Source organism: Erigeron canadensis, chromosome 3, assembly GCF_010389155.1.
Source record: "Erigeron canadensis isolate Cc75 chromosome 3, C_canadensis_v1, whole genome shotgun sequence".
NCBI classification, from domain to species: Eukaryota; Viridiplantae; Streptophyta; class Magnoliopsida; order Asterales; family Asteraceae; genus Erigeron; species Erigeron canadensis.
In genome coordinates this window covers 6,592,216-6,609,008 of record NC_057763.1, presented here as the reverse complement: position 1 = coordinate 6,609,008, position 16,793 = coordinate 6,592,216, and the positions used below count along the sequence as shown (strand labels likewise).

The following is a 16,793-nucleotide window of genomic DNA, read 5'->3' as shown; positions in this document are numbered from 1 at the left end:
GAAAAAAAACAACGTTGAGTGTTTTGAATTTGCATTAGTCCTATTCTGGGTGCAAAGCATTTTCCATCAATAAAGACCTCTTTCTTTCTCCTCCGGTTCTTATTTTGTTGAAGTGTGACTCCCAACTCGTGTAACCCTTTACTTACACCTTAAATTTTTAATATTTTGAAATTAAATGTTTTTTGACAATGTCGCATATAACATAATATATTGTTATACATATGTATACATGCATCTTATATTACATACGCGATTTTGGGATGGGTAATCGAGTTCTGGTAATTCAATGAGTATGTGTACAAGTACACACTTTTCTTTTTGTGGTTTTTAGTTCCGGAACTCAGTGTAGATGAATAAATTAATTTGTTATATTTTTAGTCACAAAGATTAGAATGCATGTTGTTTATGTAACGTACATGCAAAACTAATAGCGGATTAGGGCAAAAGAACAATGAATAACACGTGCCAACCAACCTTTATGATCATCGTAGTATTTGTATCTATTTTATATGAAATATTTGCATTCCTAGCCAGTTTATGCTAGTTTTTATCATTATAAGAAAACTTTGCATTCCTTGTTTGTGTAAATGACTTGAGCTTTGGTAATATGGTATGTGTTGGCATATAATTGCACAAATTTTATGTATTCAGCCTTGTTTAAAGAGCAACTCCATATACCCGCTCCAGTAGGGCAATATTCCTTCCAACTCGAGGCATCCCACTTATAATGATAGATGTGTGAAACGAATTATGTAGAGCCGAGCACAGGTCACTCAACCCCGGCCCTGTGCCACTTTACTGCTCAATGGCACCAAAAATAAAAGTTTGACACAAAATGCAAATCCATAACAAGTGCTCAATGGCACACCGAATTACTTAACAACATTCAAGTATCAGAATGTTTTCATTCTATCTATTCCAATAATTACCAAACAGTGCTTTAATAAAACAATAACAATCATACACAGTGCCACTTTACTGCTCAATGTGATTACACCGATGCAATTGTAATCTCATATTTCTTCATAATTGGTGTTTCCATTAATATTGTAGATTTGGATACGGCTTTAGATGAAGACCAGTCTAAGCCACCAACATTCCATGCGATTTGAGCCAAAGAATCACCGGCTTCACTAGCCCCTGAAAAGAGATGTGCAAAAGGATTTAGAGGATCCGGAATCTCTAAACCCCCTTCCAACATTTTTACAACAATGCTCATCATAGGCCTAGTCTCGGGCCTATACTGCACACAACAAAAAGCAACCTTAAGCATCCTTTCCACAACTTCTTCGTCCTCTTTTGCAATTCCACAAGCTATCATCAAATCTTTCAATTGTTTATTTTCATATTTGCCCCATGCCCATACCGGAAACCATTGTTGGCTATCACCAAAAGTCATATCCATGTTGTTTCTCCTACCAATGATCTCAAAAAGTAGCATCCCGAAACTATAAACATCACATTTGTGTGTAACTGGGAAAGGCATCCAGAGCTCTGGTGCAGCATAGCCTGGGGTACCGCGTCTTGCAGTCATGGTTATATGAGTGTTATCCCTATTGCAAAGTTTGGCTAAACCAAAATCGGCTACTTTTGCACAATAGTTGGAATCTAACAGGATGTTTGCTGGTTTGATATCATAGTGGACTATTCTTTGATGACATTGTTCGTGTAAGTATGTGATGCCTCTTGCCGAACCCAGTGCAATCTCATGGAGCTGCTTGAACCCTATAATAGTTTTTTTGTCCTCTTTAAACAAATAGTGATCCAAAGAGCCATTTACCATAAACTCGTATACAAGAGCTCTTAAACTTGACTCGAAGCAAAATCCGTATAGCCTAATCAGATTAAAGTGATGGGTTCTTCCCATTGTGCTCATTTCAGCCATGAATTGTTGCTCAATGCTCTTGTCGGAAGTCCCATTTAGTACTTTGACTGCTACAGGTGTGTTGTTACTGATGATACCCTTGTAAACAGTCCCAAACCCACCTGAACCCAGTTTGATGGTAAAGTTGTCGGTGGCTATTCTTAGATGATGAGAGGTGAACTGAATGGGCTTTTCCCTCTCCATGTCATCCAAGAACTGGACCATGGCCAGGGGAATAAACCAAGAGTCGTTGTCTAATGGCTCCTTCTTTTTTTTCTTGAAAGAACTTAAATTGCACATTAATCCACAGATGAGTACCGTTATAAAAGCTGAAAAAGAGAAACCAAGTACATTAAGATATAAGGATATGTTAGGCATGTTAAGGATCCTAATGGTCTAGCAAGAGACCCGGGTTCAAACCTCATTATTTAAAAAATCTTAGGTGGTTTCGGAAAAAGTCTAGTATATCGCCATAGAAAACCTCATTATTTAAAAAATCTTAGGTGGTTTCGGAAAAAATCTTAGGTGGTTTCGGAAAAAGTCTAGTAAATCTTAGGTGGTTTAGATTGCTTATATTAGAGCGAACGGCTTGATTCTCCACAGGAAGCTTGAAAAGGGATCCCTATACATTTACCAGTTTTTAGGATGTAAAATTACAAGTGGTATGGTGCCTTCAAGATTTGCTTCTTAAGATTGTGCAATAGAACTTACCGATAATTGCAACCACGATGACGCCAACAGCAGCATTTGACATAATGTTATAATGATAGGAACATTATTTATAAGAGACTTATTTATGCAGAGATCTTTAGTCGATCAATAGGCTGTTTGGAACTTATACTCTGTTAGTCTGTTATGGTAGTATTTTCTTAAAGAGACCAATAGAATATGACTTTTGGTTTTGTTGTTATACAATCATCGCCTTTGATTCAGTTATATGTAGGGCAGTCATGAGTAAGTTTCCACAGAGTAATATGTTGGCAATACAACCACGTAATCACGTATAAATGAGCTAAAAGGTAGCTTTCAGACAGGAAACTTCATGGAATATTTGCGGAGTTTTCTCTTTGCTGGAAGATGACAACCTTTCAGTTTCCTTACCCAACTTTTAAACATTCACTACAAAAAAAAATGGTTTTTTGCCACAAATTTTTTTGCAAACGAAAATTTTTCGTTGCAAAAAACACACTAAACGACAAAAAACTTTTACTTTTTGACTTTTTTAGTCAACTTTATTTTTTTAACGAATTTTCGTTGCAAAAGAGGAATTTAAAAATAGTTTTTATTTTCTTTTACTGAAATTTTTTTGCAACGAAAACGTTTCGTTGCAAATTTTTCCCCGAATTTTTTTTTGCGCTTTTTATTCCCGCCAACGTGAAAAAATTTTCCCGCCATCTTTTTTGCAACGAATTTTCGTTGCAGAAAAAAAAATTTGGCTTCAATCTTTTCCCTCTAAAAATTTCGTTTTCCCGCTAATCTCTTTTGCAACGAATTTTCGTTGCATAACAAAAAATTTGTTTTTCACATTTTGCCTCTATAAAATCTGTTTTCTCGCTAACTTTTTTGCAACGAAATTTCGTTGCAAAAATTTTTATTATTCTTTTTACTTTTTTATATTGTGAATTATAATTAAATTTAAAATTTATATAAAAAAGTTATTAACTTGTAATACTTTAATTAAATGATAGAATGAAAAATAACAATATTATAATCGTATACACAAATAATGATTATAAACGAGTTATATACAACGAATGATTATACGAACACTATAAACGAAGATTCTCGTAGTTTCGAAAGACATATATTGGGCCCATTAGTCTCAATGTTTTATGTTTGACCCAATAAACCAAATACATGAGTTATATACAAAATGAATGATTAAGCAGAGTATTGGGCTTATTAGGCCCAATAATTAGACTAGATGGATGCCATAAACGAAACTTTTCAAAGTTAGAAAAGACAGATATTTAGTCATACATGCATACATATACACACATACACACTTATATTTGACCCAATAAATCAAATACATCAGTTATATACAAAACGAATGATTAAGAAGTGTATCGGGCTTATTGGGCTCAATGGTTAGACGAACACCATCAGCGAGGCTTATTGGGCTCAATGCATACATATACACACATACAAACTTGTATATGAGCCAATAGATCAAATATACGAGTTATATACAACGAATGGTTAAGAAGTGTATCGGGCCTATTAGGCCCAATGATTATACAAACACCATAAGAGAAGCTTCTCGAAGTTAGGAAAGACAGATATCCAATTGTACATGCATACATATACACACATACACACTTATATATGAGCCAATAGATCAAATACACAAATTATATACAATGAATAGTTAAGAAGTGTATCGGGTCTGTTAGGCCCAATGATTATACGAACACCATCAGCGAGGCTTCTCGAAGTTAGGAAAGACAGATATCCAATCATGAGTTATATACAAAACGAATGATTATGATCACCATAAACAAAACTTCTAGAAAGTAGGAAAAAACAGATATCCAATGTTACATGCATACATATACACACATATTATACGAAATTTCCGATAGTTAAGAGAGACATATTATAAGATGATCCACAATAAACGAAACATTTGATAGTTAAGAGAGACATGCAAACATACATATTGAGGGTCAACGATGATCATGATCAATACCTAAAAGCACTTGAGACTCTTTAACTTCCTCTTAATCGTAAATGCAAATTCTTACTTTCACGAACACCAAAATGATCGACTTCACCATTGTCAATTTTAATTTTGTTCAAATGTGATTTCTATTAATTATAAGAAAAAATACAAATTGTGTATGGTATATAATCCAAATATACATCCTACAATATTTATTTAATGTATTTAAAACGTTATAAAATTTTTTTTTAATTATTTTCAATTTTTTTTAACTTTTGATTTAAAAAAAATAATCATATTGCGTACACCATGTTTAATTAATTCACAAATATAAATAAGAATAACATATATACGAAAAAATCTTCATTTTTATTCCATAAAAGATTACAATAATATATATATATATATTAAAAAGTATATAATAAATATAAATACAAATTGATTTTACATAAATAAAAAGCCCAAACTTAACTAAATTTCGGCCCAACCAACCCAAAACCCAAGCCCAAACCCACTAATAAACCCTACCTATATAAACACATTTACCCCTTTCTTTTTAATTTTACACACATACTCCCTAAAAACCTTATCTACTCTCTCCCTCCCTCCCACTTCTTTGAGGATCCAAGTCCGGCCAGCCGCCGGATGCCGGAAAACCGCCCCCTCCACCGCTGTCATCCGCCGGTATTTCTTCTTTTTCTCTCATTTTCTTACGTTTTTCTTTTTTATTTTATCAAAGCTTTGTTTCCTATTTTGTATAATCTTATAACCACAACCACCATGGCACCAGCCACCCACTAACCGCCGGACCACCACTGCCACGCCACCCTGCCGGACCACCAGCCGCCGCTCCATCTACCAGATCTGAATTGGTTTATTTTCTTTTCTTAACTATTTAATTATTAACCTTTATGTATGTATGTATGTATATATATATATGTTATATATACATATATATTTATATTTCAGAAAATTTTAAATTTTCAGTTTTATATTTTTGATTTATTAATTATTTAATTTATTTATATTTTTTCAGATTTGTTCAAGAAGAAAAAGTGAAGGATTGCATATTTAATTGTATAGATTTTGTTTCCTGTGTAATTTTTGTGTTTATATGTTGTTTGTTTATTATATATAAGGTATTGTTATATTTGGATGATATTGTTGTCATAAAATGTAAAATACATACAATTAGTTGTTTATTCATTGTTTGTATATATTTTTGATGATATTAGAAAAATATATATATATCTTTTATAATTTTGTGGATGTAAAATTGGTTGAATTATTGAGTATAAAGAAGTTTTTGATATTTGTTAATTTAATATTTTTATTTGTAAAAGGTGTTTTTAAAATAAAATTTTTTTTGCTTTGTAACAAAATTTCGTAAAAAATAAAAATCAAAAAATTCGATTCTTTGATTTCCCACCTTTGTTTTTGTTTCCCTCCACTTTTTTTTGTTAAAATTTAAATTTTTTTTTTTGCAACAAAAGTTCGTTGCAAAATTTGTTGCAAATTTTCGTCGCAAATTTTTTTTATTTTCTTTTCTATTTTCTTTAAAAAAGTGGGACCCACAAAGTTTTCGTTGCAAATTTCGTCGCAAATTCTTTTTTATTATCACTTATTTAAAACGAATTTTTTCGTCGCAAATTTCGTTACAAAAAACAATTTGCAACGAAAATGAACATTTTGGCAACGAAAAAATTCGTTGCAAAAGGTGATTTTTCTTGTAGTGATTGTATGAAAATAATAAATGTTGGGGAGCTGAGTTAACGGACAAGGATATTTAAGGCCACATGTGGTCTATTGACTTGGTCCTTTACGCGACTAAGTGAACCATTCCAATGATTCTTGAATAGAGACTAACAGCAAGTCATGTACAATATTTTGTGCACAACCTTCATAAATACTAACGAGCATGGTACCCACGCAATGCGACGGCGGTGGTGGGAAGGCGGTGTCAGTGATGGTACTACTGGTGGTGGTGAATGGCGTAGGTTGATGTATTTGTGATAGAGGAAATTTTTAGAAGATGAGGGCTTAAAGTGTTAATTATTAAAATAAAGGTTTAGAGTGTAAATTAATTCATTAAGGGCAAATTTGGTATTTTATAAAAACTTTTTCTATAGTCGGTTTTATTAAGAGTAATTTAGTAATTTCGTATGTAACTATTGTGTAACTATTTCTAAAAATGGTATGTCATAATTTTTATAAAGGGGTATAGATAGAATAACGACCCAACCGTACACCTCCAAATGTTTTTTTTTTTTTTTAACATTCAATTGTATTAATATGCCATCTAGCAAGATGCTAGTAAAAACATACAAAGTCAGGGGGGAAGTAATACAAGCAAGAGATCAACGACCAGGGAAATAACAACACATACAATGGAGATTAAAGATTGGAACCTAAAGGAGTTCCATTGTGGCTAGGTAATGATGTTTGAGTTCAATCGGTTGGAGAGCCATAGGAAGCTGGTTCCTTTGAAATCTCTGATGGCAAAGCGCATTGATGGTGGCTTGTTATTGAAGATACACTCATTCCGTGCTTTCCAAGTTATCCACAAATAGGCAATGATCACTAGAAGTAGAAATTTCTGTTTTTGGTGGTCTAAGGTAGTTCCAAGAGCTGTCGGAGAGATTTTGGGCTTTGGGGTGGAATCACACACCAGGAGAATATGAAGCTCCATAGCATTTTAGCGAACTAACAATGGAGGAATAGGTGTTTGATAGTTTCATCATGTAAGTTGCACAACGAGTAGAGCGTGGACTGGGTTTGGATGTTTATGATCAGCAACCGGTCCACGGTGGGAATTCTGTTCATTTCGATCCTTCATCCGAGTAGGTTTTCCTTGAGAGGAGCTAGTTTGTTCCATGGGAAGAGCCATCAGGAGGGCCCATACGAAGCAGTTTGAAGGCGGGTTCTTAGGGACTTGGTTGTGAAGTGTTTCGAGTGATCCAAACTCCATTCCCATGAGTCTTTCCTGTCTGAGAGGTTGTGTTTCATGATCTGGGTCAGCATGTTTTGGAGTTGATGAAGCTCTTCTGATGATGAGGGAGGTCGGGTCCAATTCCATTCCCAAGGTGAGTAATGGCCATTTCCAGTACATCTGTCTTTAACAAGACAATTCTTTTGTTTTTCCAACTTGAAGAGATACGGGAAGATCGATAAAGTGGCATGTTACCAGTCCATGTATCTAACCAAAACCTGAGTATTTCTCCATTACCTAAAGAACTTGTGATCAAGCATTCTAAAGAGACATCAAACTCGCACAAGTGGGAGTCTAAACCCGCTATGGATTTCCAAACTCCCACAAGGTTGTTTTTCAAGGGGATAGGTGAGCAGTTCCTTAAAGAAGAGTAGATGGAAGTGATGGCTCTCGCCTAGAGGTTGTTAGGCTCGTTACGAAGCCGCCGCCACTATTTTGACAAAAAGGAGAGGTTTTTAATTTCTAAATTACCCAACCCAAGCCCGCCCGAATCAATAGGAGCTGTTATTATGTCCCATGAAACCCAAGGTATTTTCCTAGTTAAGGAAGAACCCCCCTCCCCCCAAGAAGAATAATCTACGTATTGAATCAAGTTTGGATAACACACTAAACGGGGCCTTATACAAAGAAAAGAAGTAGGAGGGAAGACTATCAAGCACCGACCAGATTAAAGTGATTCGACCTGCGAGTGATAGTGTGGATGCTTTCCATAAGTACAATCGGGATTCAAAGGTTTTGATCAAAAGGGACTAGTTTTTCACAAGGTTCATATTTGATCCCACAGTTCGACCCAAGTAAGTTATAGGGAATTGGCCAGGATTGCACCTGAGGTTTTGACATGAGATGTTGTTGGTTTCGTTGGAGAGATTGATGCCATAAAAGGACGACTTGTGGTGGTTTACTTTAATGGCGTATAGGACCACTTGCCAATGATAATGGCGTCATCGGCGTACAAAAGATGTGTGATAACAAGACCGTTGTTTGGCAATCGGATCCCCGAAACAAGACCCATCGTGGCTTCCCTTTGCATGATGTTTGAAAATTCTTCCATTGCGATGATGAAGCAGAAGGGGGATAAGGGGTCCCCTTGAGGCACACCCCTTTCGCAGTTGAATTCATTAGTTGGGCACCCGTTAATAAGAACAGACGATTGAGTGGAGGACAAAATGCCCTTGATCCATAGGAGCTAGCGAGGTGGAAAGCCCATCTGGTCCATAATAGAAATCAAAAAGGTCCAGCTTACAGAGTCAAAAGCCTTTTCAATGTAGATTTTGTAACAGAAGGCTTCTTGTTTGGACTTCTTTAGCCAGTTGATCATCTCGTTTAGCATTAGAGGTCCATCCAGGATGTTCCTTTCACTAAGAAATGCTGATTGGGTGGGAGATATAATTTTCCCGATCTTTTGTTTGAGTCGGTTGTCCTGGGTTTTGGAAATCACCTTTCCGATGCATCCGATTAATGTGATGGGTCGGTAGTCATTCAAAGATTTTACCGCCGATTTTTTGGGGATGAGAGTGATGTGGGAGGATTCACATCCATGACTGATGTTTCAAGATGTGTAAAATTCGATTAGAATGGTGAAGAAGTCGAACTTTAAGTACGTGATCCCAAAATTGCTTGATGAACCCAAAATTAAACCCATCTGGACCGGGGGCCTTGTCACTTCCACAATCCCAAACAGCTTGCTTTACTTCGTTCATGGTGAATGGGGAGACAAGGAAATCAGCATCATGAGGCGAAAGAGAGATAAGTCTGTGACACTGTAACTAGGGCTTAATCTTAATGGGCTCAGAGAAATTGTTTTCGAAGAAATTGAAAGGAGCCTCACTGATTGAGGGGGGATCATTGTACCACTGCCCATCGATTTCGAGCCCAACGATTTTGTTCCTTGCTGATCTGTTATTGATGAAGCTGTGAAAGTAGGAGGAATTTCGTCTCCATGTTGGATCCATTTGGCTCTCGACTTTTGGTGTAGGTCCTGGGTTTTTGCATACTCAAGGGCCAAGAGTTTGTCTTTTATTTCGATCCATTGGGCCAGCTCGACATTATTGTAATCTCTACTGTCAATGATGGAATCTAGGTCCTCCAGTTTGTCAAAGAGCGAGGATAATTCAAGATTTTCCTGGTTCTTGTAATTACGGATCCATTCTTTTAGTGTCCTCTTGAGAGCTTTGAGTTTAGAATTGAGAATTTGGTCTACAAGTCCATGATGGAAACCAGATTCGAGGCTGTTGGTAATGATTTCAATGATTCCAGGTTTAGATAGCCAAGAATTGAAGAATCTAAACGGGGTTGGGCCAAAATTGAAGCTTGTGGTGATGAGGGTGAGTGGCCTGAGACCTAAAAGGTGGTATGCTAGTAAGGGCTGCATTGGGCCATAAGTCAAGGAAGCATTGGGAGACCTGGAATCTGTCGATTCGACTTTTTTTTGGCACCATTGTCTTTGATATATGTATAATAAACATTGTTTGTACAGCCAATCCGGTAGCCTAGAGAGGAGGAATGGGGGTGGTTATGGTTGTTATTTGGTGGTTTCCTTCCGGTAAGGCTATGCCTTTTATACGCCAAAAATGAGCATATGTGATTATGAATTTGTCTAGCCATCCTTCCCTCTATTTATAGGGGGTTCGTGACTTATTCCCCAAGTAGGGTTTTATGCGTTATGTATATCACTTCCTGGAATAAAGGATTTGATATGATCTTCTTTTCTAACATATAGGATTCTTGATAAATACAAATCCTTTCCTTGTTTATCAAAAGCGAAACGTAGCCTTTAGGTGTACCCTGCGTGCTTGCGTCTGGGTGGGTACGTCATCAAGCCCCAGTCTAATGGGGTGACTCTGCGAGGATCATCGTATTAGACTCTTAGCTGCCCTTCGTCTGTCTCTTTTCTTTTTCTTTTTTGTAATTTGATGCAAAGCGTAGGGTCTGTTTTCAAAATATCCTTGGTAGGTTTGCAGTATTTAATCCTTGAGTTAGTGGGCGCGTATCTCGAAACTTAAAACTCGATCGACGGCTACTCCTTTGGATGATCATATAAATATCTTCCTTGATTAATACCGATCATAATTTTGATCCGATCAAAACTTTTTGCTGCTTCATGAGAGAGAAAGTCTTCATCATAAAGGTACGATCCTTTGCTTCTTTTTTCTGTTCTCTTTAAATAAACCCTAGATTAAATGGCAAAGCGTGGTATTGGTGCTACAAAATCTGTTGTTGATGCCGATGCTCTTAGGGATTTTGTTGATCAATTTTTTCCTGGTCGTCATTCATCTTTTTGTCTTCCCACTCGTTCCCAAAGTGCTCTTAAACCCCCATATAGGTTTGTTAGCTTTTATGTGAAAACTTTTACCATGGGAAATCTAAGGTATCCTTTTCCCAACTTTTTTCTTAAAATCTTGAAATATTTTAAATGTCACATCTCCATGATGCATCCGCTAGGCTGTGGTAGAATAATTGCTTTTGAGATTGTGATTCGTGCTTCTGGTGTTGAACCATCTGTCACTTTATTTAGAAGGTTGTTAAGTATTTCCACCGCCGGTGATTGGATTACCATCGCCAATAGGCCAGGTATTGATTGTGTTATTAAAGGTGGTGTTGACATCCGTGACTGGAAGGATGAGTTTGTTTTTATGCATCATTGCTTGTTTCCCCAACATTGCGAGTCTTTATATGAGAGGAGTAGACTTAAGGTACAGAAAAAAGGATTTTTTGGTGATCCCATCCCTGACGATGATTGTGGTGAGATTTATGACATTCTAGAGGAAGAGGGTTTTGTTGTTTATCAATATCCGGATGGGATTTTATTTAGGGCTGGCCTTATTCCTGTTCTTGCTGAAGGAGAGGAAGAATTTGATGTGACTAATTTATACCCATTACTCACATCGTTATTGGCCATTTTAATATATGTTTTTAGTCGTTTTTGTATGCATTTGGCGCGTTTATGGTGTTTGTTAGTGTTTACAGGCTCTAAACAGGTTACGCGTCCATTTGGTACATTTTCGGGTGATTATTGGCCAGGAAGTACGTTATGTTGATGAGAGATGATTTGAATGGACGAGACGGCAGAGCTTAGCAAGTAATCGAGACCGAAATAAATTGGTCCTGTACAAGCTCTTGACTGCGCCGCAGTGGGGATGCACTAGCCCACTGCGCCGCTGTAACACCCCAACTAAGGCGGAACAATGAGATGTACAGAAAGTCGAGTATTCAAAACAAAGGATTATAAATAACATTCACCATAGTTTTATTTGATAAAATAATTTACAAATGTACAAGCATGTGACCCAATTTCCATGTACAAATGCGTCCACCGTACTTGAATATTAAGTTCACGAAACAAATAACAAGCGCATGAAGTAGTATACTACAATGATCAAGGCGGATTCCATTGCCTATCACAAGGTTTGATCTTTGACTCCAAAGGGCAATGCATATAATCATGAAGCATATAAATCCTCAATGCTTAAGCTTATTTCCTGAAAAGCATGAAGAAAAAGTGTCAACTACGAAAACGTAGTTGGTGAGTGCATAGGTTTTTATATAAATCTTGGTACATCACCGTTTTAATACTTAGCAAAACTGATTACTATTACATTTCGAAATATCCAAACCATATGATCGACAAAATTTTCATATCATGTTATCAAGTTTCCAAATACCATAATGTCATATCAAGACTTGAAGAATCTATAGTAAAATTTCAGGTTCTCATTTGTCAAATCATCATGAGAGAAAAAGTATCTAAATCGATTAATCGCATATCATACCAAAATCAATTGGTTACCAGAATCATTTCAATATCACCAATTTCAACGTCTTTCAAGATATCATATAAGGGACGATGCCCAATCCGTATGTCCAAACAATTTCCAATTATCAACAATATTAATATCAATTTCACTTAGCCACAAGGGCATAATTTACAAAATTTTGATGAGTAAATGCTTGAGCCACTACTACTACCATTTTATTCAAGTCCGATTACAATCCAATAATTCAATTCATAGCACAAGCTGTCAATCAAGTGCCGTAATAATAATAACAATAATGATAATGGGTCGTGCCATGGAGACGCCCGATTATCTTAAGGTAGTTAGAACACCCGGGGGCCAGACTAGAAGTGGAGGTTGTCACGAAGGCAACCAACCTTCCAACGGTACACTTTGGGTGGGCGGACGAAACCTAGTTGCGCAACTAACTACAGGCCTCCACTTTCGGAGTAAATAGTAGTGTACCGAACGCCGCGGTTTGACAGAACTCAAGCTCATCACATAAATCCTTTAATATCATTTCATACTCATATATCAAGAATCATTTCATTGTAACAAACTCTCTTTCAAGAAACATTGCATATATAGAAAGTAGTTTCATTTATCATGCTTTTCACCCCGAAAGTAAAACACATAAAAGAGTTTGAAAGGGGGCTATGACTCATCTTGTTATGCCGCATATTATATTCACTTATCCCAAAATGGGTACTTCCCATCAATCGCTCTATCATACATCCGTCACGTTTCTCAATCACATTTGAAAGCCAAGACTATCCCTACGATAGGACTAATACACGTAAGTTCCTATCTTAAGCCATCACTTAGAAATGCCACTTTCATTATGTTGCTATCAATTGTGGAATCCAAGTATATTGCCAACATTCGCATTGTTTTGGTTGTAGCGATTGATGGTGTAAAAGGTTACTTTCATTACATGTGTAGTTATAAGTTGTTAGATTTTCGGCAACTTGGCTTCATTTGTGGTTTCACTTGATATATTAGGTTATCATATAGAAATGCCATATTAAGTGATGTTATTGTTATTCATCATTTGTTGTGTAACCGATTTTGGCGTGAATAAACATTTGTGATATCAATATATAGCTTGGTTAACATAATTACTTATGTCAATCTCACTTTATTATCTTTGTTTTATTTTGATTATACTTATCTTCAACTCATATATTCCTCGATTTGTCTTACGATTACTTGGTTCATGAAGTTCGTTTAAGTGTTATGGGCCATTACCAATTGGGCCTTAAGTGTCATGGGCTTTTAAATGTTTTGGGCTTACATTAGTTATTGGGCTTTATCTTATTTTGGTTAGGTGCTTAAAGGGTCATAGTGGTTATTGGGCTATAAGGCTTATTGGGTCAAGTAGGCCTACTGATTTGTGTTCCTTATAGGTTCATTATTTGGGCCGGTTTAGCCCATTATGGTTCTTAGTTCATTACCTAGCCCATTATGCCATTTATAAGATTACTTACAAATTTTCTGTTTTATACTTTATTTTTATGAAATGATAGCTACTATTTTGGGGTCAAGACGAATTATTTGGACCTTCATGATTTTTACACAGTGACTTACATGTATCTAGTATTTTTGTGAATTTTTGGTGAATTTTTAGATGATTTTTAGTGTCCGTAAAAATTATCCAAACTCAAACTGTCCCGAATGGGCACTGCTTGCGACATCAGATGTTTTATAAAAGTTCTTGATGTTCTGATTGTTAGAAAAATCCCATAATTTTATTTTAAGTTCACAACACATTGAAATTACTTTCCACCAAGTATGACCTCCTGGAACTTTATGGATTAGGAGATATAAATTGTTAAAGTTTATACAATATTCATGCAAAATTACAGTTTTGACCAGTTTCAGTAGAAAAATCATATCTTTCGTTTGGTTTAGTATTTTTGAGTAATTACAGTTTAACTCATTTTTCTACAACTTTTATTTTGATAGTCTTTCTTGAAAATGCCCTCACATGCCCAGTTTTCCCGTTCAAAGACAGAAGATGGATTCTGTCAGCTTACATTGTTTGCCCAATGCATGCCTTTACTTTATGGCTTCACCCAATACTTATTTTGGCAAACCCAATACATTTTGTTCATCCTAATTCATCTCTTCATTTTTCATTAGTGTTTTCTCCAGATTTTATTTCATATTTTATGGACAAATCATGTGATGAAGGTGATGAATTTATATTTGTGTTCTTGTGATTTCGGTTAGTGACTTTTATGCATTGTTTGGTCTTGAATTCTTATAAAATCCTTATTTCTTGTACTAACTTCATAAATCCCAGATTATTAACATGTATTTTAACATCAAAGTATATATGAAATCATCAATTAAAGACCCATCTCAAATCTCAAATCAAATCAACTTAAACTAGTGCAAATCCAAGCATGCATGTAACCATCTCATCATTTTAACAACAAATCTTTATCCAACTTCAATTCAACAACTTAAAAACATATTTTTATGAAAAACTCCAGAAATATATTCATCAAGATATATAAAAATATGACCATATTTCAAAGGAAAAATCACTTTAAAAGTTATTTAATCTATAACAACACTTTTGGGTCTTAAACTTGTTGAATCCTTGAATCTTTTCTCTAGATCTTGACATGCAATAGCATGAAAGAAAAGATTCTATCAACTTGCCCTCATCAAGTGTATATTCAAAAGAAAACTTGAAGATTCATAAAGAAAACATGAGTTTTTGGTAAAACCTTTAAGCATAAACATAAACAAGATTTAATCTAGTGAAAGGAGGGAAGATTATACCCTTGAAGAATCACTTTTTTGAAGATGGTAATAGGCAGATTTTCGTGACCTATATAGCCTCCAACAATCCTTATTCAAGCCCTAATACAACCCTTAAACTATGCTTGAATCAACCCTTTATTAATCTAGCCTAAACCCTTATTATTAGTATAAGTTTATGTTGGATTTTTGCCTTGTTCTTGCCTCCTTGATGGCTGCCAATTTTGAGAGAGAAAGGAAGAGAATGGAAGAGTTTTTCTTGGGAGGAAATGATGTATGTGAAGTGTGTGTGAAAGGTGGAAGTTCCAAGACAAAAAGTGTGCATGTATATTTCAAAATGGGTGATGTATGTGTGTGTGATGGGGGGGGGGGGAGACGGCCAAAGGGAAATGAAGGGGGTTTTTCTATATTTTTTTTTTTGTTTAATGTAATGTAAGAGTGTAGGAGTATAAATATATAAGTTGTATATATATATATGTTTATTTTATAAGTGTAATGTTAGTTAAATGTGAGAAAATGGTTGTTTTAGTTAGGAATATATAAATGTATGTATAAGTCATGTATATATACATGTATGGATATGTTTTTGTATTTTTAGTTGGTTACGTAGGTCATTGGTTGTAAATATGTATTTATTTTTAAACATATATACTTACTTATTAAGGTTTCGACGCTTTTACGCACATATAACTTCCATTTATATTTTTAGTTGGAAATTTTATTCACCAAGATTATATTTACTTGATTTGGTTTGGTGTTTAATTTGTTAGACGATTTATAGGAATTTTGATTGTTATCTCAACTTGTGAGTCTTACATTATTGTTTATATAACTTAATTGATTAACAATAAAAATTTTTGTTCAAAGGTATTTTATGAAGTTCATTTAAAACTAGTTTATTGCTTGAGATTATCTCGAATGATTCTAGTTATTGTTTATGGCATTTCTAAGGCATTTCACCGTACTAGAGGGCAAATGTCAATATGCCTAAATGTCTAGAAGGTCAATTTCCCTAACGAACCTCTAGGGATTGATACCTAGACAAGTATAAGTAAATAGTTGTAATTGGAAAATGAGGGTTGTTACAGCCGCAGTCCTGATCCACGGAAATTATTGCACAAACCCCCACTACGCCGCAGTGGGGATGGCTAAGAGTTGACTGTGCCGCAGTCACGAGAAGGTCAAAGTCAAGATCACCTCACTGCGTCGCAGTGAGGGAAGGCTCAACCGCACTGCGCCGCAGTGGGTGCACGGGAGAATAGATCCTGACTTGATCCTGCATCAGATTTTGAAGGGGTATAAATATAAACCCTAGGGACGAATTTCAAGGTATCCAAACTCTTTCTAGGAGCTGCTCTATCAGGATTCTTCCTTCTCCAATCAAGTGAAACACTTAGGCGGACTCATCGAAGATATTACGGGCACCCATCTAGATCGTATCTACTTATTGTCTAGCATTTTATTTTCTTCAAACAATTGGTACATCATGTTTCTCTTCTATTTTATTCATTATTGTGAATTGATCATGAGTGGCTAACTGTTTAATCATCCACCTTGATGAAACTAGACGGATAATGTGATTGCAATATTTTTAATTCAAAAGGGTTTATTTAATTATCGTTGTTTTGTGATCTTGATGATATTAATTCTTTTCATTAATTAATTTCGATATTGGTTGCATATGATTCTTCGTTGGTGGTACCAGTTGAATGTGTATGTGATTTTAAAACG

The 16,793-nt window shown here is 35.5% G+C and overlaps 1 protein-coding gene across 1 annotated transcript; it reads right to left on the bottom strand.

Moving 5' to 3' along the window:
* Positions 1-872: 872 nt before the first annotated feature.
* LOC122593695 (G-type lectin S-receptor-like serine/threonine-protein kinase At1g34300) lies at positions 873-2,819 on the bottom strand. The gene is made up of 2 exons (XM_043766140.1): positions 2,576-2,819; positions 873-2,193 (listed from the first exon to the last, which is right to left on the bottom strand). The coding sequence occupies exons 1-2, from the start codon at positions 2,616-2,618 to the stop codon at positions 992-994; spliced, it is 1,245 nt and encodes a 414-aa protein (XP_043622075.1). The 5' UTR covers positions 2,619-2,819; the 3' UTR covers positions 873-991.
* Between the last annotated feature and the right edge of the window lie 13,974 nt (positions 2,820-16,793).